The sequence below is a fragment of the Dryobates pubescens genome, chromosome 5 (assembly GCF_014839835.1).
Source record: "Dryobates pubescens isolate bDryPub1 chromosome 5, bDryPub1.pri, whole genome shotgun sequence".
NCBI classification, from domain to species: domain Eukaryota; kingdom Metazoa; phylum Chordata; class Aves; order Piciformes; family Picidae; genus Dryobates; species Dryobates pubescens.
Window position 1 is genome coordinate 36246502 of NC_071616.1, and position 25570 is coordinate 36272071.

The 25570-nt window shown below is 47.5% G+C and overlaps 1 protein-coding gene across 3 annotated transcripts in view; it reads right to left on the reverse strand.

The window, feature by feature from the left end:
• IFT43 (intraflagellar transport 43) overlaps window positions 1-22141 on the reverse strand; it is a 47532-nt gene extending 25391 nt beyond the window's left edge. Inside the window, exons 1-3 of one of the 3 annotated variants that reach the window (XM_054162013.1) lie at window positions 22038-22141; window positions 21421-21510; window positions 2365-2432 (exon numbers count right to left, since the gene is read on the reverse strand). In XM_054162013.1, the coding sequence (XP_054017988.1) occupies window positions 2365-2432; window positions 21421-21510; window positions 22038-22091 (212 nt within the window). In that variant the 5' untranslated portion in view covers window positions 22092-22141. Of the gene's footprint in view, window positions 1-2364; window positions 2433-21420; window positions 21511-21615; window positions 21721-21741; window positions 21903-22037 lie in introns of those variants that run through there. The other 2 variants (XM_054162014.1, XM_054162015.1) reach the window with 2 other exon arrangements.
• Between the last annotated feature and the right edge of the window lie 3429 nt (window positions 22142-25570).

Genomic DNA, 25570 nt, shown 5'->3' on the forward strand with positions numbered 1-25570 from the left:
GTGGCTGGCTGAATCATGCAGAAGCAGAACAGAAAGCTTAGACCTCAAACGAGGAGATATAAACAGGCACAAGATCATTTCACAAGTGACTGCAGTATCCCATTTGGCCAACAATGTATTTGCACAATACAGCAAATCTAACTGCAGCCAGCCTGTTCATCCTTCCTTTAGAATTGATTAAAAAAATATATAAAATCACAAATTTTAACACTGTCAGGCCTGAAAACTGAACTACTTAAAGCAGTACAATTCCCAAGTGCAGCCTCAGTTAAACTGGCATAAAAGTGCTCACATCTACAGCAGATATGTCAACACAAACAGATTATTTTAACTACATCTGCACCAGTGAACTTGGAGCAAGTTAACTTGGTGGGCTTCCAGACTGAGTCGAATTGGTTGAAAAGCTGTGGGGAGACAGAGCCTGAGAAAACAGAAACAACAAAGCTACAGCAACATGGGTATGACATCAGCCAATGACTCAGAGTTTTCACATGAAAGCTTTACTCTGGGATATGTCACAAAGACAGCCTTAGAGGCTAGCATCTCAGCCTTTTTAAAGGAGAGAGACCAGCTTGGAGTGGATACACAGCTGAAGAAACAAAAGGACAGGGGAACTAGTTGTACAAAATCCTTGTACCTCCTATGACTAAAGAAAGTCAGAGCAAACCTCCCCTTCACAACATTTATTCAATAAAACCTCTCATACAAATGAATACTGTCAGATATTACATGGTATCAGATGCATGACTGAGAAAGGGACACATCTTCATCTCACATCCCATTGTGCACATCCTTGTACACGTCTCACATGCAGAAAGGTCTGCAGCCTTCCATCTCCTGTTCTGCTTCTTCAGCTAAATTGTGTCCAACCTCATAGCATCACTTACTCCAGACACCTGCTCTATCTGTAAGCCATGCAACTGGGATGCTGGAGAAGCACCACTGAGACCTACTGCTCCAAATCTATCAGATGAGGCTAACATCAAACAATGGAAATCATCCTGATGTAGCACATGGCACAGTGCTGTTACACCAGGAACCTGTACACTGTCCTCCAGAGCACATTAGGCACAGCCCTGAAGAGTTGTATTACCTCCAGTCCTTCACCTAGCCAACAATGACATCATTTATATTTCCTAAACAAAGCAATTAATCCTTGTTCTCTGCCAGCACATTTCCATAAAGCTTCTGCTTGGTGCTACAAAGATTCAGGATCACTGATGGCATTTTTTTATGCCCTAAGGTTATAATGCAATGGCAACTTCTAGTTGTAGCCAGCCTATGAAAAGTAATACCATTATCAAAGTTAAACTGGAAAGGAACAGAAGGAGTTGAGGCTGAGATCTTTATTCCTTTGCTTTACTTCAGTCTCCAGATCATCAGCCAATTTGTTCTTCAAAACAGTGATAATTTTCCCAGGAAAGTACTGTTTTGCAGAAAGGCTGCCTCAAGAATACAGACCACCTTTCTCACCTTCTAAGAACGACTGACTCTAACATGTTTCTGGTTGTCCTCTCCCATTCTCAGGGTTCCAGAAAAGACAATCCATAACTCTTCCATAAATCAGAGTGCCTTGAAAATACCTGTCCAGACATGAACACTTGTATCATAGGCCTTAATGCATACAAGCAACCTCAGAGCCCTCCATAACTGAGCCTTCAGTTCTGTGAATAAAACACCAGCATCACTTTACAGCTTGGAAAATAATAAATAGCTTGAAACCAAGTAATCTCCTCACAGTCTGAAGTGTCCTTTGGTTTTCATACCCATTCTTTTGCCATGTCCAGATACCTCCCTTCCCTTAGGTGCCCTTCATCAGCACCAGGCTTCTCAACCTGCACTCCACGATTTGTATACATTTTCCCTCCCATCTCTTCTTGCTGACCATCTCCATCCATCTCTATTATACCATAACCCTGTACACACATAAACATTGACAAATTTCACCTCTACTGTCAAGGCTGATCACTAAATCCTGAACTGTTCATTGCATTCTTGTCAGTGGGGCACTGTCATTCTCCTGGAAAGGACACAACCAGTCAAATCCCTCCCTCCCAGCTCCTGCATTTAACATGCTCATTATGTCCACGACACCCTTCAGCTACAGTACCAGGTAAGGAGTACACTGCCTCTGACAGAGAGTGACATGTACACACTTCTGAGCCCTGCCAGGCCAATTTTTGAAGAGCATTAGCCAACAGAAGCATGCAAATGATCTGAAGAACTTCAGTGATGTTGGAAACACAAGTCCATCTAAAACATAAGAAAAACTGTTCCAATGCCTGTGACAGCAAAGCCCAACCAGTGATGGTCACTTAATCCATGCCTAAGCCCCTCTTAATAAGGAAAGAGGTGAGGACTCACTTGGTAGGTGCCAGTACAGGATCATCTGCCCAGCCTCCTTGCCGGCGTGGTGGTTTAGGTGGTGGACCCTTTGTTAAAGAGAAGAGACATATTACGGGCAGCTCCAGGCAGGACAAAGTCAAGCCAGTTGAGTCACCAGGTCCACACAGACTAATGTTACACTTTACCAACTAACATCTGGAGAGATTGTGCTTAAAATGCTCTTTATTCATAAAATAAATGAAGATAAATGCTGCAGGACAGCCTTTTAACTGCAAGCAAAATATGTATACGCCAGAGGGCTGGGATGTCATCCAGAGGGACCTGGACAGGCTGGAGAGGTGGGCCCAGGTGAACCTCATGAGGTTCAACAAGAGCAAGTGCAAGGTTCTGCACCTGGGCTGGAACAATCCTCACTATCAATACAGACTAGGGGATGAGGTGACACAAAGCAGCCCTATGGAAAAAGACTTGGGGAGGCTGATGGATGAGAAGCTCAACATGAGCAGGCAGTGTGAGCTTGCAGCCCAGAAGGCCAATCACATCCTGGGCTGCACCAAAAGCCGCGCTGCCAGCAGATGCAGAGAGGTGACTCTGACACTCTGCTCTGCTGAGACCTCACCTGGAGTACTCCATCCAGGTCTGGAGCCCTCAATATAGGAAGGGCATGGACCTGATGGAGAGGGTCCAGAGGAGGACCACGAAAATGATTAGGGGGTTGGAACACCTCTGCTATGAGGACAGGCTGAGGGAGCTGGGGTTGTTCAGCCTGGAGGAGGCTCCGGGGAGACCTAATAGCAGCCTTCCAGTACCTGAAGGGGGCCTAAATGAAGGATGGAGAGAGACTGTCTACAAAGGCCTGCAGTGACAGGACAAGGGGCAATGGCTTCAAATTACAGAAGAGCATATTTAGATTGGATGCTAGGAACAAGTGCTCTGCCATGAGGGTGGTGAAACGCTGGAACAGGTTGCCCAGGGAGGTGGTTGAGGCCCCTTCCCTGGAGATATTCAAGGTGAGGCTCAACAGGGCTCTGGGCAGCCTGATCTAGTTGAGGATGTCCCTGATAACCTTTGGGGGTACCTTCCAGCCTGGACCATTCTATGATTCTATCAGCACATCCACAAGTTGCAGGACTATGTGCCGTTGACTTGTCCAGGACAAACAGCACAGTAGCAGACTGGTGGATGCACTCTCCTAGCAAAATATGGTTCACTGGGAAGTTGCTCATTACTGCTGCCCACATTTCCTAGGGTACAAGACATCTGTTTTACATGAGAAATCACTGCTAAAAAGTGTCTGCTTTTGCCCACTGTCTAGAATAGCAGCCTAGATGTCAAGTTTGGATATAGCCAACCATACCTCTAAAGTTAGTTGAGGTGAAATCCCACCACTGCCATTGCTGAAATGCTGAAGGGGAAATTAACCTGGAGCATAAAGACACACTCCCTGCTATTTTCCTGCACTGTCCTCCATGGTACTCTGCTGCATGGCAGGAAAAAAGTGGAATTGAGTTTGGGGCTTACAGTTGGAATTTTCAAAGAACTCCCACCACGTGAGTGCTGCATGCTGCCTTTTGCAGTTTTGGGCTCTGTTCTCCCTGCCTGAAACACCTCATAGAGCAGACCTTCAGTATTCTACATGACAGGCAGTGGTGAAAGCAGAGGAGCAAGGTGAACCCAGATTAATTTCAGTGTATAGCTCCCAACTGATCATGCCCAGTGAGGGAAGATGGATTATAGGCACCTGTGAAGGGACCACCATGAGAATGGATGATTGGATAAAAGATGTTCCAAAAAAGGAGTAACTGCAGAGGAGTCTAAGATGGAGCAATGATGGGGGACAGGTGGCTCCCACAGGTTTTATTGAGAAAGAGAAGGAGCTGTGTGACTCCTGAGGATTTCTGACTTGACAAGAGGGGACCTTGCCTGTGTGTGGGGTCAACCCTGAGCCAAAGTCAAATAACCTCTTGCACAGATGGGGAAGGGGTTGAGCTAACCCCTGATGGTAGGGGTCTCCTGTGTTTATTTCATGAAGCAGAAGCATTGTTTGTGAGTGTGGGAAATTAAGAGACCCTGCCAGGGGCAGCCGCTGCATGCTGCAGGGAGCGGGGCATGACCCTGCATACCTCCCTGATAGGAGCAAAAATAGTCATCCTCCAAAAATAAACAGGGAGCAGGAATGAGGCAGGAGCTGCAGTCCCAAAATACCATCTTTCTTCAGCAAAGGGAGCACAGGAGGGCAGAGGGATAGGCAGGGAGCATGAAACGCAGGAAACAGCCTCCTTATATGGGCTCATCCGCAGGGGACAGAGCTCAGTCGACTGGAATGACCATGTCACAGAATGTGAAGCCTTCAGGGGCCCAAGTGAATGGAGTTTTCTGATCTTTAAATGATTCCCCCAGATTCTTAAGATGCCAAACCAGAGAAGAGGCTATAGTGCCAAAAAAGGAGCATTTTGAATTCAGTTGATCTGGACACACCCATAGCCCAGGAAAGGGGAAAAACACACCACATATGGGCGTGCATGCCCACATAAACATCCCTATTCCCACCACACACACCCCTACCTCAAACACACACTCCCTCCCACACGCATCCTTCCCCAAACAACCCTCCTCCCCTCGTACCTCTGGCAGCCAGCAGGCCGTATTCCCAACACACAGCCTCCCAACTCCTCACAAAGGTGCATGGAGTTACAGAAATGTCACCAAAGAACCTGGGCCATAAGGCTGAGGGAAAATGCAGCACCTCTAGGGCATTCCAAAGTTTAACTCTCTCATTGACCTTCCAGTACCTGAAGAGAGTCTACAAGAAGGATGGAGAGTGACTATCACAAAGGCCTGTAGTGATAAGACAAGGGAAAATGGCTTCAAACTAGAGAAGAGTAGATTTAGATTGGATGTTAGGAACAAGTTCGTTACCATGAGGGTAATGGAACAGGTTACCCAGGGAGGTAGTTGAGGCCCCAGCCCTGGAGATACTCAAGGTGAGGCTTGACAGGGCTCTGGGAAACCTGATGTAGTTGAGGATGCCCCTGCTTACTGCATAGAGGGTTGGACTAGATGACCTTCAGAGGTCCCTTCCAACCCAGATCATTCTATGATCATGAACACTAGCCTTCAGAACAAAGCATCTCAAGTGGGACACTCCGGGTAGAAAGGGTGACAGGAATGACTGCCCCAGTCTTTGCACCCCGCATGACCCCATGGCACCGAGGGGCTTGATTCCAGTGTCCTGCCAATGTTCTAACATGTTCTAACATCATACACACCAGGCAACCCTGAATGTCTGTCAGACCCTGACAAACACCTCACCTACACCTACAGGTCTCTTATTCCTCTAGCAATAAAGCAGGTGATTCTTTTTGAACTGTCTACAGAAGCACTAGCAAGAGGAGAGGCAACGGTAACTGTCAGCTGAGGATAAATAGCCTTTCTTTGTTAGCTGTCTGCAAAGTGCCATAATAAGGTCACATGCCACATGCACTTTTGACAAGTAAATAAACCTGCCTTCCTCTGCTTTCACATTTCCAAAACCTCAGCAGAACTGACAATTGGGAGTGCAACGCTGTGCATTGCTGCAACACGGTGACAGGTAGGGACACCGTAGTTGCAAGCTGGAGCTTCAGAAGAAAGTGGGAAGAACGTCAAGCCCAGAGGGAACAGAGCAGAAACAGAGGACATTGCTCTTCTGCAATGGAGTAAATGCCACAAAGATGATGAAGGGAGTGGAACATCTCCCTTATGAGGAAGGGCTGAGGGAGCTGAGTCTCTTTAGCTTGGAGAAGAGCAGACCGAGAGGTGACCTCACTGATGTTTATAAATACATGAAGGGCAAGTGTCAAGAGAAGGGAGCCAGGCTCTTCTCAGTGCTGCCCAATGATAGGACAAAGGGCAATGGGTGCAGGCTGGAGCATAGGAGGTTCCACATGAACATCAGAAAAAACTTTTTCACTGTAAGGCTCCCAAAACACTGGAACAGGCTGCCCAGAGAGGTTGTGGAGCCTCCTTCTCCTAAGACACTCAAAACCCACCCGGATGCATTCCTGTGTGACCTACTCTAGGGGATCCTGCTCTGGCAGGGGGGTTGGACCCAATGATCTTTTGAGGTCCCTTCCAAGCCCTAATGTTCTGTGATTCTGTGACATGTGCTCCTGAGCACACCTTCTTGGTGAAAAAGACTATGGGGTTTAAATGATGACGACTCGTTGCTACCTGTGCGTTGTTTCTCAGGCAAGATTCTCCTGTATGTTCCCAGGTGCAAAGCTAAGCTATAGACCTAAACAATTTGGTTTTCAAAACACTGATACTCCAGCAGCTCCTGCAACAGTGTTCTCTCAGCTCTTGCTGCTCAGCCTCTTTCACAGCATTAACTAATGCTCACTGTAGTTTGCTTTGCCACTTAAGCTTTGTCAGTTATCTCCAGACTTCCTCTCCCTTAGTTTCTGCAGATGTCCCCTGTTTCGAGGAACACTGCCACGGGCTAAACTTTACATTTTCTTTTTTCCTCAGAAATTCAGTTCACCATTTTTGTAATGTCCCTTTTCCAGTATTTCTCAGGCCACCTTCCATACCAACACTTTCATACTACCGCCATTTTATCTCTGCCTTTCAAAAATGACTGGCCTGGACTCCATCTCTCCTGCATTAAAGCAGAAAGCTTACCTTGCCTGTAGTCAGGCCCCTTCTTATCAGATAGATGTAGAATTCCAATTTGGCTTCCCCATTAAGGCAGAAATTTGCAGACTACTTGTCAGATCATGCCTGCAGTTTTGAAGGTGTTAGTTGCATGCTGCATCCTTCAGAGAAGCAACTACTCTGCGTGTCTCCAGATCCTGAGGGTCCAGCAAAGTTTCTCTTAGGACCTACCACAACACAGGTAAATTATGGACATGTTTGGCCCTTCAGATCCTCAGGTGGATCTGGAAATATGAACTAATTTACCTTCATCAACTTGACAACTCCTTTGAAACAGTGAGCACTCTGTGCTGGGAAGCAGGGACCAAATGACATTGACAGCATGCAACAGAGGACATACAGTTTTTCTGTCACATAATAACTCTCCTAAAATGTGTGGCATCTTTGTTCTGCCCAACAGACAAACTCTGAGATTTTATGCAGGATGTATGTGCCTTGGTTTTTTATCCAATACTGACCACAGATCAGAAAGAAATTAGTATGGTCAGTCTGGAGCTTCCTTTTCTCCTGCAAGCTGCCTGAGGCTTCGCTGGCTGAGGAAAAGCAAATCTCCACAAACAGGTCTGATGAATTAGTTTTGACTGGTACTAATTAAGAAGCTGTAAGTCAAATAGCCCCACTGCTTCCAAGCAGCCACATAACACAATCTGCACTAATCTCAGAGAACAGATGAAATCAAAAAGGGCTTAATTCCCAGATCTCTACAAGCCTCAGCTTTCTGCAGAGAATGTCCCATCTCTGTTAGCCCTTCTTTCTCATGTCCACAGATGGGTCAGGTTGTGCATTTGATTTTAATGAATACCTTCCAAGAACCTCTGGGTCTTAAACACCTAGCAGAAAATACTAGATTTCCATTTCAGCCACAAATTTGTCCTCCTTCATGGTCATTGGCCTTCCTTTACTAGAGAAAGCACTATAAAGACAGAGAAAATTCTTGGAGAGCTTCAAATATTCTCTTTTAGCTATCACAGCAGGTAGAGTAGCAGCTCATATCTAGAATTTCTTCCCTAAAACAGTGGCCAGCTTGCACGTGCACCTGCTGGGAAAGCTGTCATACCACAGCATTTGGCACCTGTTTCAAGAGCTGCTGCTCTTCCCTGCATAAAAACAGTGAACCCCTCTGAGCAAGGGGTTACCAAGTAGCATCTTCCCAGGTAAGTGCTCCTCCAGCCCTCCTAAACATGGGCATCTCTCAGTTTGCTACTACCTACTGTCAGATTACTACATACTGCCAGGCATGTTCCTACCCATCTCCACCACTACTACCATTCTTCTGTTGCCTTCAGGTGGGTGATGCTTTTCCACTCAAAGGCATGAAATAATTGTGTGGGAAAGGAAAAGCTTTAAATAAAATTATTTGTGATGGGATTGTCCCTAATCAAAGGGCACCAAACCAGCACCACAGTAGCCAAGCACTAGAAAGGCTGGGAAACATGGCTGACCAGAAATGCTATTTCAGTAAATGTCATCAAAAGGCTGGTAGATAAGCTCAGAAGGCTGAAAATAACTGTCCTGCTGGCCAGCCACTCGGGGTGCAAGGGAGAGAAGCAGCGCAAGGCCTTGGGGAGATCCAGGCCATGCAGTGCTGGGGCTCACACCGGGGAAGTTGGCCTAATTAGGGAACAAAAGTTCAGCTGCATTTTTGAGATTCCTCCTGGAGAATCTGGCCAGCTTCCAGCCCAGCGGTCCCCAGGAACGGGCTGGGAGTCCACAGCATTTCTACAAGCAACCAGAAGATCACTGGGAAAAAAACAAACCAAACCAATCCAATCCAATCTCTGTCAAATGGAAGCAGGTAAAAAAAACCAAACAGTGCTTCCTTGGATGCTGCTCCCCCTTGGTGGAGGGTATTTATGAGCACAATGCAGGAATCCTGACTGATGACTGAAACTCCTGGACGCGGAGGGACAAATGCAGCTCAGCCCGGGACACAAATGGGAGGGCATTCACAATGTGCAACAGCTACAGGAAATTCTGCCTCAAAGAACCCTCCCAGGTTCTCAGAGATGCCAGTTGCTTCAAGAGCTGTCTACTGCCAAGTTCACCCCACTCCCAATTACATGCCTAAGAAGGCAAAACCCTGGCAATGTGTCATATACAAAAAGCAGCTAGCCACTGGTCAGAGTTCTTCTGCAAGTAGAATATCACAGGGGAGAACTGGATGTTAAACAACACAGCGAGACTGTAAGGTCTTTGGGAACAGGAAAATGTCCCAGCCACATGCCAACACTCTCTAGATCTTACAGCAATGCAAGCTGCAGATACTAAAGGGGCTGTAAGGGACTGCATCACAATTACACATAACTACCTAGGTCATCAAGTCTCTGAGCTAGTGGCTGCACAGTGCCTAAACCACTGGGATTATTTTTACACAAATAAGGTCCTCCAGTAAGCACTCAGTAGAGTGTAGCCAGGGCTGGGCTCCTCAGCTGCACATTCAGGTAGTGGTAGGACTAGGGGGAATGGAATGAAGCTGGAGGTGGGGAGATTCAGGCTGGACACGAGGAGGAAGTTCTTCACCATGAGAGTGGTGAAGCCCTGGAATGGGTTGTCCAGGGAGGTGGTTGGGGTGCCATCCCTGGAGGTGTTTAAGCCCAGGCTGGATGAGGCTCTGGCCAGCCTGATCTAGTGTGGGGTGTCCCTGCCCATGGCAGGGGGCTTGGAACTAGATGATCCTTGTGGTCCCTTCCAACCCTGACTGATACTATGATACTATTTCTAAGTTTCAGGGGATGCAGGGAAGAGCACTTGAAGGGAGGCTGCTGTGCAGATCAAGACCAGGCCAGGCAATGGAATGAGAGTTTGGAGCTGGGTGCCAACCACTGTGCAAGGGTAAGAACTGGGTCTGGAAAACACCGCTCTGATTAAAGGCCCTGATCATATCAAGCCCCAGGCCATGTCTACACCACAGGTGCAGACACACCTGCGAGCAGGATCCATGTGAGTCAGCTCGAGTCTGGAACTGGTCTAGCTTTATGTACCTCTGCTAATCAAGCTGATACCTCCCCAGGGAGAGTGCAGGTTGCTTCTCACCATGGGATCTTTGCACCTTTCTGCATTGTATTTTAGAATGCAAATACACTTGCTCAAACAACCCCACCAAAAAGGGCAACTGAGCCATGCAAGTCCACAGCTGTCTTCACATTACAGGCACTTAAATTTTTGTGACAGTTCTTTTCCAACAGATATTCACTGGAAGCAATTGTTCCTGATGTGCTCACCGAAACACAGAACATTAGGAGTTGGAAAGGACCTTGAAAGATCATCCAGTCCAATGCCCCTGCCAGGGCAAGATCACCTAGAGTAGGTCACACAGGAATGTGTCCAGGTGGGTTTTGAATGGCTCCAGAGACAGAGAAGGGAGACCACAACCTCTCTAGGCAGCCTGTTCCAGTGCTCTGCTACCCTCACAGTGAAAAAGTTTTTCCTTATGTCTAGGGGGAACCTCCTGTACTCCAGCTTGCACCCAGTGCCCCTTGTCCTATCATTGGACATCACTGAAAAGAGCCTGGCTCCATCCTCCTGACAACCACCCTTCACATACAGACATTAATGAGGTCACCTCTCAGTCTCCTCTTCTCCAACCTAAAGAGGCCCAACTGCCTCAGCCTTTCCTCATAAAACACAACAGCCCATGGTTCCACCCAAATTGGTTTAAAAGCACTGGGAAACAGAACTACAGAAGGACTTGTTTTCCCCCTCTGGAAAGGTCAGATCCTCAAATCCTCTTTCCAGTTGTTGCCTTAAAGCATGTTGTCACTCAGATTTTGAGTGATCTAGTGCTACAGGGGTCAACATCCACCCAGATATCAGGCACTCTCCCTGCTTTAGTCCATGAAGGAACTTGAAAATGAAGGAACCTAAGGCATGTCCACCAAAGCACTGCTAGAGAGTCAGGTCCCAGCTGGACTCATTAGGACTGCTAATATACTGTTGCATTCAGTTAGAAAGTCTTCCCTGCAGCCCCAGCTCATAGGTTTGTCATTGCACGCAATATTCCCTAGAGAGGTGGGAAACATTACTTGATACATCACAAAATCAGTATCTTCCAGCTTGGAAAGGAGATAGTGGATGTAATCTTCAGGTATAAAGCATGCAGCTTCAACATTGAAATGAACACCTCCATCCCTGGAGATCCCCAAAGGCAAGGAAAAGCTGTGCTTCACTGCTGAAGGCTACAGAACACAGGATGGGGATCACGATCACTCGCTGCTAGTGCAGGTACATACACTACTAGAGCTCTCAGCATGGGGCTGGAACTCCACAGGACAGGGTTTCAAGCACACTGCAGCTCCCAGCTTAACAGATCCACAGGCCCATCCTGAGATTGTCTACACATGACACAGGCACCTAAAATAGGCTGTGGATTTTGCTATGAGGATAAGACATCTACAGCTACCTGTACTTAGGGATTCCCCACAGGTCTCCTGCATAAAGCCCTAGCCTTTCAGACAGGACTAAAGCAAACCAGAACAGGGATTTCTCCAAGGCCCCAAAGCAAATCTGTGGCAATGCCAAGAAGAGAACCCAGCAAAATCTCGGCTCACAGCCACATTCATTCTCCTGCCTATTCTGCCCCTGCAAATTAACTGAGATATTAGGATACACCCTTTTTATACCATTGATCAGCCTCACAGCCTTTGGCTAAATGTCCCTGGCAGCCTTGGAAAGTACAGCTAAATGAAGTGATTCAACTGGCAAAAATTCAGATCCAAGATGAGTGGTTTGCCAGGGGATGCAAAACAAGTCTGAGAGCAGGCAGATGGCTGGAGGGCAGGACTTCAGCAGGTACGGTCACATCTGCGGCACTGAGAGAGCCCTTTGCTAGCCTGCAGGCAGCCACAAAGTATCTTCAGTGCAGCAAGAGGAAAGGGACCAAATCCAGGAAGAGTTCAGATTGTAACACTCAGCACAGCCCGAAGGGAGTTCAGAGAAGGGTTACATGAGCCATCAGGGGGACGAAGGGGCCAACTTCGGACAAATGATTCAAGAAGCCAAGCATTTCAGCTTGGCCAGGCAGTGACTAAGGGAGGGATATACTGCAACACGTTTTGGATCACGCTTTATCCACTAATAATTGGGTTTGGGAAAGACTCATGAAACACTTCAGGTTTCTCAAGGCATCACAGGCATTTACAAATGGAAGAGTGCTATAAAGTGTGACCATGATGCTGCAGAGCATAAGCCTGAATACAGGGTGCAGAAGTTATCAAGGGGCTTCAAAGCAGGGGTCACTTGCCAGACACCATTGCATAACATCCCTGCAGCAACAATTGCTCATGTGGAAGAGTCCCATTTGAATGAAATGTAGCAGCCAGGAGAAAGAAGGCACCTGTGGCATGTGACCAGCCACTACTCAGTACAGCAGACCTTGGGAAGCAATGATTTAGGGCACTGCACTCAGGTGTAATTAGTTTCCAGTGAAATGACTCTAAGGACTGCTTCTAGTGAGGGAAGGGGGGGGAGGTTAGATCAATTATCAGGTGAAGTTTTTATTGGGTAACCAGTCCCCAAAACTACAGCCATCAGTGGGAGGTCTCTTTGCCTGAGAAATGGAAAAGTGCTCTGGGCATAGTCCTGAACCATCCATCACTGACAAATAAACCCAGTGGATCCTTCCTACAACAGCCTCCTTAGCACTACCAAGAGAAAACTGAACTAACCTGAACAGTCTTAACTCCTTGTGATGAGCATACCCTCCTGAGGCCAGAATTAATGAGATGGGTGATAGGGGGTTCTTTTCTGGGCTATAAATTTTACAAATGACTCTACTGTGCTACCAGTACTGGGCTGGCACTTCAGCAGAAGGAATTAAAGAGTACAGGAGAGAATGTTTGACTGTCAACATATGCAAAGAACAACTCTAGCCAGGAAAACCTGGGCAACACCAATTCCATGGTTAGTAAGAGTGCAAGACAATTAGCCCAAGGACTTCAACAGAAACAGGTACTAGCTGTCAGGTTGATTTGAACAGCACCATGCCAGCTTCTAATGCCATATGAATGCTGAGCTGTATTTTAGTTTGCTGCAGAGTAAGAGAGGAGATGTGTATTTATTTCCTCTGTATAAGAGGAGCCTGGCAAGAAGCATTACACCATCCTATTAACCACAGATACTAGCATTGAAGTGCCAGTGCAATAAAAAGAAAACACTGATAGAAAATAAAGGCACACATCCTTGTTACTACTGGCTGGCCTTCTCCTCTGGGGCACCAGCATGACTTCAAGATCCTAGAAGACAAGTTTTCATGTTATGGGAGCAAGCTAACTATACTGGACAGCAAATCTAACCCCAGACAGGTTTTCTGCTGTATTAGCTAATTGCTGTCCTGATTTTTAAATCAAAATAGAGGACCTTTCCAATGACTACATATATATCTGTGGCCTCAGAACAAGATGCAGCAGCTGATAAGAGCAGCTGGTACAAAGATAGTAAGAAAACCTGTCAGCAATAGGAACAGAGGATGCAGGAAAGGCATTGCATCCGAGGCAAACTTTGCCTTACTCTCCCATACAAGAGTCCCCTCTTAAGGTAGCCTGCAGACACATTAATAGGTTAGTCCTACTAGTCCCCTTCAGAGAAGCCAGCATCTACCTAGCAAGCCTACTAGTCTTACATGGTTGACCTTTCCCTCGGGGTCTTCATCCTAGAAGAATCAGCAGGCAAAAAGAGAGAAAAAAGTTAAAAGGAAGAACCACAGAAGCCTCCACAAAATAGCTTCAAGATTGACATGGACAGCTTCAAGATTAACATGAATGATTGTCCCACAGCACAAGTTGTGAAATCTTGTTTACTTGAACAAAGTTAATCCCACCACTGTAAGATATTATGTCCAGTTATTTATGCATATACCGCGATACAACAAAGCAAGTCTGCTTGGTTGCAATGGCATGAAGGTCTGCCAACAATCAGACCTTGAAAAGCATACTAAAGAGAAAAAAATAATAAACCAAATCAACCAACACACACACCCACCAAAAAAAATACAAAAATGAGAGAGAGTTGTTAGCTGTTGGAATGTGCTGCCCAGGGAGGTGGTGGAGTCACCGTCCCTGGGGGTGTTCAAGAGGGGATTGGACATGGCACTTGGTGCCATGGTTTAGTAGTCATGAGGTGTTGGGTGACAGGTTGGACTTGATGATCTTTGAGATCTTTTCCAACCTTATTGATTCTATGACTTAGAACAGACTTAGCTCATTCTCTCTGTAGTGTAAGAAAATCCAAATATTTAGGTGCATAGGACGCTAGAAAGATTTGTATAGATAGGCTCTGCAACCACACCAGAGACCAGATTGATGCTGGGCTGCTCAGTACTAGAGTTAAATACTGTAAGAAGGCTACAGTTGTTTTTTTCAGGAGCTACTGTCTCTCACAACAACCTCAGATCCTCTGCTGGGAGCAGGAGCTGTAGCAGTTACCGTAAGATAGGCCTTGCTGGCAACAGTGTTAGCTTTACTATATGAGCTTTAGCTTACCCTACAGTATAAGGGAGAGGTTTGGTTATGGGTTGGATGAGTAACTTGAGGAAAGTTGCCTGTTAAACACCATGAAAATTGCAAACTGGTTGAGAACCTTTCTGATGTGCAGCAGCAGTGATAATGAGCTGCTAGGCAAGAAGGAATCACAGAATTGTCAGGGTTGGAAGGGACCACAAGGATCATCTACTTCTAACCCCTCTGCCATGGGCAGGGACACCCCACACTAGATCAGGTTGCCCAGAGCCACATCCAGGGTGGCCATAAAAACCTCCAGGGATGGGGCTTCCACCACCTCCCTGGGCAACCTGTTCCAGTGTCTCACCACCCTTATGGTGAAGAACTAAGAACCCAGTAATACCTACAGTATCCTAGAAATAACTCTGCTCACAATCCCCCAGGGAGAGAATCTTGTATCCAGCAACACTGCACAAGATGGATGGAAACACTACACTAGCTCACCTGTTTTCTCTTCTGGACTGCACCATCTCACCTGGGGAACAGAGAAGCCATGATTCACAAACTGCAAATATCTCTGATTAAAGTGATTTGGTATCTGAGTCCACTTTGTGTCTGAGCTGTCATATGGTCTTACAGTTCTACCACAAGAGGAGCAGAGGGAGGGGACATCCAGGTTAGGGCAGGTGGGGTACAGAAGTGAGCTGTATCTGTGAGCAGTGCAAATAAACTCAGATTTGCCCAACTGCTAAAATCTGTTGAAAGTGTGCGTTTGTCAGCTAGGAACCCACTTGTGCCCACAACCAAGAGCAGGAAGGCTTCTGTGGGGCCCAACATGACCTAAACTTCTCTGGAGGTAGAGCCCAAGTAGTGCAGCAGCAAGGAAGGAAATCCAGCTGGACAACACATGTTGGAAAAACATTTAATAACCACTTCTTTGAGCAATCTTCCACGTGGATTTCACCCTCAGCAATTGATTTGCAGTTGTTTATTCACTCAGGTTAGATAACTGAGTCCTGGATTTCAGCCTAAAGAATCACTTCCAGGAGTGTTTGTAAACTGAGTGGTGGAAGTCCAAATACCTGCTCTGCAAAATTCCCCTGTGGGAACATCCTTCCAATATACAGTGGAGGTGGGCCAAGCTTTTGTCTTTCTACATGAACCTATGCTGAATAAAGTATTCTTTACAGCACAGAAATGATCACCTTTTAACTGTCACCTGAGGACCACAATTACACAAGCAACCTTACAACTATCAGGTAGGATAAGAGCACACTTTCAGAAGTGAAAGCATGGAGACTTTGATGCAATGTGGGAGAAAGAACCATCAGGGAACTGGTTCTTTGGGCAAACCCCGATATAAAGTGCCCCTGTCCCATCTGTGCAGAAATACTCTCAACATAGCCTGGAAAAATCCTCATCCTTTAGGCTGACATGCTGCCTGCCAAAAGCCTCCACTCAAAAGAGCTACAAAGTGGTGTAGAAAGACACCAACATCACATTGAGACTGGGAAAAGCAGGAACCAGGGAACTCTTGGATAAGGTCCCAAGGGAATCCCATCATCAAAGGATAAAGAGAAAACAGGCTGTGAAAGCAGGTACATTGCAGTATTTTTGCATGTGAATGGAATGGAATGGAATGGAATGGAATGGAATGGAATGGAATGGAATGGAATGGAATGGAATGGAATGGAATGGAATGGAATGGAATGGAATGGAATGGAATGGAATGGAATGGAATAAACCAGGTTGGAAAAGACCCTTGAGATCATCGAGTCCAACCTATCACTCAACACCATCTAATCAACTGAACCATGGCACCAAGTGCCTCATCCAGTCCCTTCTTAAACACTTCCAGTGATGGTGACTCCACCACCTCCCTGGGCAGCCCATTCCAATGGCCAATCACTCTTTCTGTGAAGAACTTCTTCCTAACATCCAGCCTAAACCTCCCCTGGTGCAGCCTGAGACTGTGTCCTCTTGTTCTGGTGCTGGTTGCCTGGGAGAAGAGACCAAGCCCCAGCTTGCAGCAGATAGTTCACATTTGCTGAGACACAAAAAAGGAAAAACTTGCTGATGTATTTGAAATAAGAAGGCTTTTCCACTCAGCTTTCTAAATCAACCTCCTCAAGACCTCCACACCTGGCCTGGATTTTTTTTTTTTTGGTAGATGTCATCAAGCCAACATTCAGGCTGTAGGATGCAATGATGTTAGAGCCAGGAGTATGGTTTGACTTTCAAGTTTTGGTGGGATGGGATAGCAAAGATCTTGGCCGTATCTGCCCCTCCCACCATACAAATAACATCACCAGCTTGAGTGGGTCCCACTTTGTCAGAAACTTGATAGCATCAAGATGAGTAAAAAGTAACACACCAAGCCAGGGGATGGGAAAGGCTTCCCAATGGGAAAAAAAACACAACAGAAAGATGCATTACCCCTCTGAAAATGAATGTTTGAAATGCAGAGTTCTGGCATGCAGCAAGCAGATTTATCTCTAGGAATTCCCATTTACGGCATATTCCCCTGGGTGCCCAAGGGGCGCCTGCTGGTTTGCCAAGCAGCTCCAAAGGCCACTGCTGCAGGAGGATGCTGACTGCACCACTTACAGCAAAGAATCATGTTCCTTCTTGCCTCCTGAAACAATACACAGCTGCAGCATTGCTGTTGGTACTTGTACTCCTGAAAAGGCAGGAATGCTCTGTATGTCAAATGGCAGACCGTGAGCTTTGTGACCTTCAGCGAGCCCCTTGAGGAGACCAAGGTCTGAATTTGAAGGTAATGCAGACACTTCCACACAGGAATGGGAATTATCAAATAGAGATTTGGGCAGAGGAATTACAGACACACCACTGCAGTTAAGGAACTTACTGTAGGAGAAATACACACACAACAGGCACTAAAAAGATACCAAGAGATCATACTTTTCATAGAGCTTGGGGGACGCATATTAAGCTACACGGCACAAGAGGCTGCATTTGTGCCCTAGGGATGGAGATTTTCACAGTATCTTTGTAGAATACACACAATTATCACATAATCACAGAATGTTAGGGGTTGGAAGGGACCTCCAGGGATCACTGAGTTCACCCCCCCTGCCAAAACAGGATCACGCAGGGCAGGCCGCACAGGAACACATCCAGGTGGGTTTTGAAAGTCTCCAGAGGAAACTCCACAGCCTCTCTGGGCAGCCTGATCCAGTGCTGTGTCTCACCATAAAGAAGGGTCTCCTTGTGTCAAAGCAGAACTTCCAGTGTTCTAGCTTGTACCCATCGTTCCTTGTCCTGTCACTGAGCACAAATGGAAAGAGCCTGGCACCTCCACCTTGGCACCCACCCCTCAGATATTTATAGAATTGATAAGATCCCCTCTCAGCCTCCTCTTCTGCAGACCACACAGCCTCACTTCTCTCAGTCTTTCTTCATAGGAGAGATGCTCACATCCTCATGGATTCATCCTCATGGCTCTCCATTGGATTCTCTCAAGTAGGTCTCTGTCTCTCTTGAACTGGGGAGCCCAAAACTGGACACAGTGTTCCAGGGCAGAGTAGAGGGGGAGCAGAACCTCCCTAAACCTGCTGGACACATTTTCCGTCATGCAACCCAGGACACCATTGTCTCACTGGGCCACAAGGGCACGCTGCTGTCCCATGCAGAACTTGCTGTCCATTAGCACTCCGAGGTCTTTCTCCGTAGAGCTGCTTTCCAGCAGGATTGCCCTTGCCCCTCGTCTGTACTGGTGCCTGGTGTTATTCCTCCCCAGACACAGGCCTCTGTGCTTGTCCTTTGCCTAACTCTCCAGCCTGTCCAGATCTCCCTGGATGGCAGCACAGCCTCCTGGCGTGTCAGCCATGTCCCCCGTAGCATCAGCAAACTTGCTCAGGGTACACTCAATCCCCTCACCAGGTCACCTGAGGAGATGTGCTACTCTCTGGAGTCTCTTTTGGGAGACAGACTCCAGGTCATGGAAAGATCAGTTTTAAAACTCTGAGGAACTACTGAGGGCAGAATCACCATCCTGAAGGTAAAGCTGCACGTGAAGGTGCCAAAGGTTTAAGATAAACCCCTTTATCTTCAAAATCAGTGCCAAGTATAAAACTTCCTATGCTGAAATTAATTACATGGAGCCTCCTCCACACCTCCCAGCTCCAGAAAAATGTACTTTTCAAAATGTATTCTGCATTTCTTTGGGGAAGGTTCCTTGAAAGGGTTTCAACGTGACCAGATGGCTGAATGAGACATCCATTGTAACAGCTGACCCCACCACCTGGAGGCAAGCCAAGGACAAGCTTCCAGAAAAGCCAGAGGTGACTGCCAATCTAGGGTGAAGGGAAAAACAGTATTACGTCTACTAAATGCTCACTTTGGTATCCAATATGACTGTGCATGAGAAGCCTCCCGTTCTGAAGCAAAGGAAAAGACCAAGGATCATTTATAGTGTGTTTTGTCTCTTCTTCAGCACTCAAAGGTATTCAGTTAACAGCAACATTTAGCAACAAAGAACTGTCTGAAGGAAGACTACTGACACAAACGTTTCTTCCTGGTGGTTAAGATCCAGTAATAACATATCTGAATCTTGTAAGGCGTGGAAGACCTCACCCTTCTGCTGCTGACAAGCTCACTGCTTTCAACAGAAGATTGTAACTATTTCTTAGCCCTCTCCAGGGTTGCCCAAGGACAGGAGCCCTTATGATCTATTCCCAGATAATCACAGAATCAACAAGGTTGGAACAGACCTCAAAGATCATCAAGTCCAACCTGTCACCCAACACCTCATGACTACTAGACCATGGCATCAAGTGCCACATCCAGTCCCCTCTTGAACACCTCCAGGGACAGTGACTCCACCACCTCCCTGGGTAGCACATTCCAATGGCTAACAACTCTGTGAAGAACTTTCTCCTCACCTCGAGCCTAAAGTTCCCCTGGCACAGCTTGAGACTGTGTCCTCTTGTTCTGGTGCTGGTTGCCTGGGAGAAGAGACCAACCCCTTCCTGGCTACAACCACCTTTCAGGTAGTTGTAAACAGCAATAAGGTCTCCCCTGAACCTCCTCTTCTCCAGGCTAAACAATCCCAGCTCACTCAGCCTCTCCTCATAGGGCTTGTGCTCAAGGCCTCTCCCCAGCCTCATTGCCCTTCTCTGGACACATTCCGTGTCCTTCTTAAATTGAGGGGCCCAGAACTGGACACAGGACTCAAGGTGTGGCCTGACCAGTGCTGAGTACAGGGGCACAATGACTTCCCTGCTCCTGCTGGCCACACTATTCTTGATGCAAGCCAGGATGCCATTGGCCTTCTTGGCCACCTGGGCAATAATAAAGACTATGATATGAGACATACCAGTTACAATCAGGCATCTGTACATCTCTTACTAACCAAGGAATCAGTCCATGAACTAAAAGAGCCAGTTCCATTAAGAGAATAATCTGACAGTGAGCCACCCTAATCTGAAGGGTAACCAACAATTACACCCACTTAAACCACCAGCTGGTTTCTTGATTACCCTATGAGCCCCACATTATTTCAAGTTCTTAAATTATGCTTTCTGCAGACTCCCTCACAGGATCCCTCCTGACTTCCTATAGCATAGCCAGGAAAGGGAGAATGCACAGGTGGGAGATGATTCTCCATTATGCCTATCAAGAGAAAAGAGACTATTTTCTCCAGGGGAAAAAACAACCAACCAACCAAACAAGCAGAAAAACACAAAACACAACACCACCACACCAAACCAAAACACACACACAAAAAACCCTACCCCAAACCTGTCATTGCAAGATATACCTTAACAGTGTATTTTCAACAGCATCACAGGGACCCCAGGGAAGTATCTCCCCACAAAACCATTTTGGCACAGATGGCTGAGCAAACTACTTCATGTAATAGGAGAGGATCATGAAGTAGCCACTTCCAAGATAGAATGTTCCAGGACTCTGAACACAGTAGCTTAAAACACAGCTGATGCCAAGGTGGCCAGTATGGCAAAATAATTTTGTGATTTAAAAAAGTGAAGAATATGATATGCTGGAGATCATGACTGGTGTTGCAAAAAGCTAGACTATAATCTCATTTAAACAACCATCATTGTCAATAATCTGGAAGTCAGATGATGCTTTTGTCCATCTGAAGGTGTTTGAGGAGCAAAATCTGTATGTCATTTCTTGACAAGTACCCCTTCCAGCAGCAATTGCCTGTAGAAAAGCCATGCTAACATCAGAGAGCAAACTGCCAGGTAGAATGTGAGCATTCTGTAGCACTAAGCAAGAGTGAATCAAAATGGTTTCAATCTCATCTTTCTAGGTATCAGAGGATGTTGGCTCATTCTCCTGTCAAAGAGGGGTTCCAGAGCATCTTCTGCTTTTTGAAGAGGTACTGACAGATCCAACTCAAAACAAAAGGCTTTCTCCAAAGACAAGTGGGAATGGAGTTTGCCTATTATTACTCACAAGACAAAGTTTCAGATGCTTCAAAGCTAACTCCTGGCATGACTTTTGTAGCCTGCGCATGGTGGAAAGCATGTCGCTATACACACTTGATACTGACCACCTCGCACAACAAATTCTGGCTCTAGCAAAAGCAAAGTGCAAGACTAGGGCACCTGCCTGCCCCTGCTGGCTTGCTACCATGGATGGGTGGCAGTCACAAAATGATGTGCCTGCTCATATTTTAACTCCCGTGGAAGATATGCACGTGCAAGAGGCCTTAAGTCCAGTGTGATGCTACTCTCCCCACCTCACACGTGAGAAACTCTAGCCCCGGATATGACCCTGTGTGAAAATCACAAGATGCAGAGGGAAAGGGACAGGGCAGGCACATGGTTCCCGACTCTGAGGACAAACTTCAAAGGACAGCACACACTGTGTGGGAAACAATCTCAGAAGAAACGAAGAATCCTCCACTGAAGATACCAGCAGGATCACAGACAGGTTCTCCTGACAGGACACCCACCTCTCCGAGAGAAGCAGACGAGGAATTCTTCCTGCTGAGATTCTCATCCGGTAAGAGGTCCTGGCGGGCTCGACGGCCCATCTTTAGTATCTGTAGCACAGGAGAAAACGCGAAGGAGCAGAGGGCACAAGGTTACTGAGAAAGGCTGCTTCAGAGCAGAGGAAAAACGCAAGTAATAGTCCTGCAGCTGAGTACCCCTCATCGGCACAAAAGCACTTCCAGCTGCAGGCGTTAATCCCGCGGCCGCCTCCGAGCCGGCCCTCAGCCGCTCAGCCCTTCCGGCTGCGCGGTGTCCCACAGCCGCCTAACGCCCGGCGCTACCTAAGGGAGAGCCCGAGCAGGCCTCTCGGAGCCGGGAACCACACCGTTTCCCCGCCCACCGCCGCCATGCAGAGAGGGCTGCTGGCCCCGAGACCGCCCAGCCGCACTCGTCCCGCTGGCGTGGGAACGGACCGCGGCTGCAGACCCCGCCGCCCCTGCCCAGAGTGACTGGGGCCCGCCTCGGGCCCGCGCCCGGGCCCGGCCCCGAGCCGGCGCTCCCACACCCCGCCGCCGTGGACGGCCAGCTGGGGCGGCGGGTGACGAGGCAGGCTCGCTGCGCCCCGGGCCCCGCTCACCCCGGCGACGCCCCCGCGGCGCGGCGCCTCCGCTCGCTCCGGCTCGGCCTCCATCCGCCGCCGGTGCTTCCGGCACACAGCCCGACCCCGCCCCCGCCGCCAGCCTCCCGCCTGCTCCGCGCCGCGGGCCCCCACCGCCCCGCGGGCTCGGCCTGCGCCGAGTTTGGTCACTACGGACGGCCTGGATACCGTCCCCAAGGAGCCCGGCCTGGCCCCGAGGCGGCCCCGCGGCGCCTCAGCGCCCAGCCTATACCTTGGGCCGCCCCTTCCCGCCCAGCAGCCAGGGGCAGCCGGCAGGCTGCACACCTCGTAAAAACCGGCTCAGCGCACGCTGGGTACTCCTGCCAAGCGGCCGGCAGTGAATTACGACAGCGGGTACGCCTGGTAGCCACATAAAATACCCGGCTCCGTTAGCTGTCTTAAAATCTTTGCCTGACTAATGGTGACAGCGGTGCCACGATTTCTCAGCACAACACGTCATGAAAGCACTCTTCTATCAGTTTTTACTTTCATATGCGTCAGGGGCAGGTTAAAAACGGCCGGCCACTCTGCTTTGTCCAGCTCTTGACGGGATACACTCTTAAATTCCCACTATGGCAGATAACCCCAGCCTTGCAGGTCTGTCTACTCAGAGCATTTTGCCACGCATCCTGATTGCTTCTCATGCTCTCCCAATTCCCTACAGCTCTGTAACGCTGCCTTCCAGACAGAGCCGCCAGTCCCCAGAGCACTCGGGGAGGCAGTCCCGAAGATCAAATAGAAGCACGATGATCATCATACACATGCCTCTAAAGTGTAAAGTGTGCCGAGATCTTCACTGAGCTGAATAAAACCACCTCTGGTCCCTTTTTTTTGGCTGGACAGATGTCTAGATTAATCATAAATAGATCTGGTTTTGCCTCCACACCGTAAATAACCATTCAGTTCTCCAGTGCTTTGTCCATTAGCCTATCTTTTTCTGGTATCTCTGACATTCCTCACAATCTTTACCCATCCTCATCAGCCTGAATACTTGTTACCCACTTTCTCTGCTACTACAACCAAGAACTGTACCAGAACACAAACTACACTGTTAACATTTTCCCCTGATGAAAATTGTCCGTGTCACCCTGAAGTTTTCAGCCATCCAGGAATACCTTTTACTAAAGGCACTGGCTCTCGCTCAGTACCTGCTTAGCTTCAGTAAAAGCTCATAGTCTGGCTCAAGAACTGTTAAGGAGCCTAAATAAATTGTGTCAACTAATTCCTTTAGTCCATTTTTCCTTTCCTTACTGCCATTTTCAAGTGGTTCTGCTGTGACTGTGATGATCCAAGGATTAAGTGAAATAAGATTTGTGGGCAGAAGTAATAAGTTTTTATTAGACTAACTGAGATAGCTGGAAAAAAACAGACAAGGAGTGTTTCTGTGCCTGAAAGCCTGCCTGTTTTTTCCAACTATAGCAATTAGTGCAATAAAAGATATTATCTCCCTTTACAAACCTTGACATGTTTAAGGAATTCAGTAAGTGAGATATGATTTTCCTTTTTTGAAGCCAGGATGGTTAGGTTCTATGAAAATATGATCTTCTGGATACTTTGTTCTTCTCTTTGAATTACAGATACAAGTATTCGTGAGGCAGAGAGGGCAAGTGTTCATCTAGCCCCATGAGTCACCACTGGGCCACGGGAATACAGCCTTGCATTTCCCAGTTCACAGCCACTCCTCTGAAGAGCTGCTGCAACACTACAGCTATACAGATACCAGAAGACAGAGGGGCCTGTAGTCCCAAGGTTCCAGTAGCTACTGCAGTGTGTCCAAGTTCAAGCATACACTTAGAACTGACCTTCTTGATCAGCAAAAGAACTTTCTGAGCAGAGCGTGATAGCATCCAGACCAACATCTGCTTAATCAGGAGGGCATCCTTGGGGCAGGAATCCTTGGGTATGAGTGCATTGCTAGCTGTGTCCCCAAACAGGGAGCTGTCAGGGTGTTCCTACCAGAGGCAGAGTAGGAAAAGTGCAGGGTACCACCTTGCACTGACAGATCATGAACCTGAATGGACCTGTGGGTCCACTCATCTGGAAATGACCTCCCTAAGCCTCTACTCTCAATTTCCCTATGGCCTCCATCCCAGACACCACCCCACTAGTACATCCCAGCTACCTGCCAAGACACGCTGTGCTGCTTGCTGCCCACCCCAGTGACAGAAGTCTCAGGTCATGTGAAGGAGAGTGGAGTCCATGCACAGCAAAGAAAACATTAAATCAATTGGGGAGCTGAACCTTGTTTCACAACTTCAACTTCCGACTTCAGAGAGAGAAGAGCAGACATGCGAAAAGAATGAAGCCTAAAATCTGTCCTGCCTTAAGTCCCTCTGGACTAGTCCACTCATTGGAGCTGGTTTGTCACTCTCCCTGACATATTTTTGCCTGCTTGAAGAGGGCAAAAGGAGACAAAAAGTCTTCATCCACCCATTACACACTGTGGCTGAAATGGATCTTGCCTGCTTTAAACATTGGGGGCACCTTTTCTTAACAGCTTCATTCTCTTCTGCCCTACTGGTAACACTGCAGGCACCCCACTCAGCTGAGAAGATGACAGTTATTAGGACAAACATTTGGTGCTGCTTTGGCTGTCTAAGGTGCTTTTCTGTTCTTGCTTCCCATCCAATTCAGGTCCATGTTTCCAGGATTTCTCCTTCCCAATGTACAGTTTCAGATGTATTTTCAGCTCTCAGCCTGCATTACTTGTTCAGTTTTGTCCTCACCTATAAATCTCATTGCTGCCACCCCTTCTCATCTGAACAGCAAGAACTATGCAAGCATTCCTTTCACGGACAAGTTCTCACACCTAAGCATGAACTCTCTCCATCTGGTTTCAACCCAAATCCAACCACGCAGAATAGGACTAAAAGAGTCCCCTACTAGCACTGTTTGCTGTTGATTACTCCTTGACTGGACCTATGAATAGAGCTTGTGTCTGGTCCTCCTTCCACCCAAGAGAGAGCCAGGAGAGTCTGGGAAAGCAATCACATTTGAGCACTCCCACATGCTTCTGCTCCTAGACCACCTTTAGAATGAGGGCACACACATGTAGCTATAGCTATGGTGGAAAGTCCACATGGTAGTACTACTGTGGGAGAGAACAATGACCACCTTATTCAGAGCAGCCAAAGATTTTGTTAAGCAGCTTTCTGGCAGCAGTAGGATTTATGGGATGCAGGGGAATTCCAGTAGCAACCAGTGACACAGCACTGTGCCTTTCTTCCTTACCCAGCCCTCGTGCCAGGCGCCCAGCCAGACTCCTGATTTCAACATGGGCCAATTAATTTGAAACATTAAGCTTTCACTGGGAAGCAAAGTGCTTGGTGCAGACTGCTGCTCTAGCCTGCTTCACACTAGCAGCACATTGGCAACTCCCAGCATCTTGGATTTTTCTGCAATTTTATTCTCTGTGCACCTCAGAGTATTTGTCTTATCTCTAAGGGGTTTCAGAGGAGGGAAACAACTGCAAATATTCTTTTATTTGTGTGGCTTCCAAGACATAATCTCCT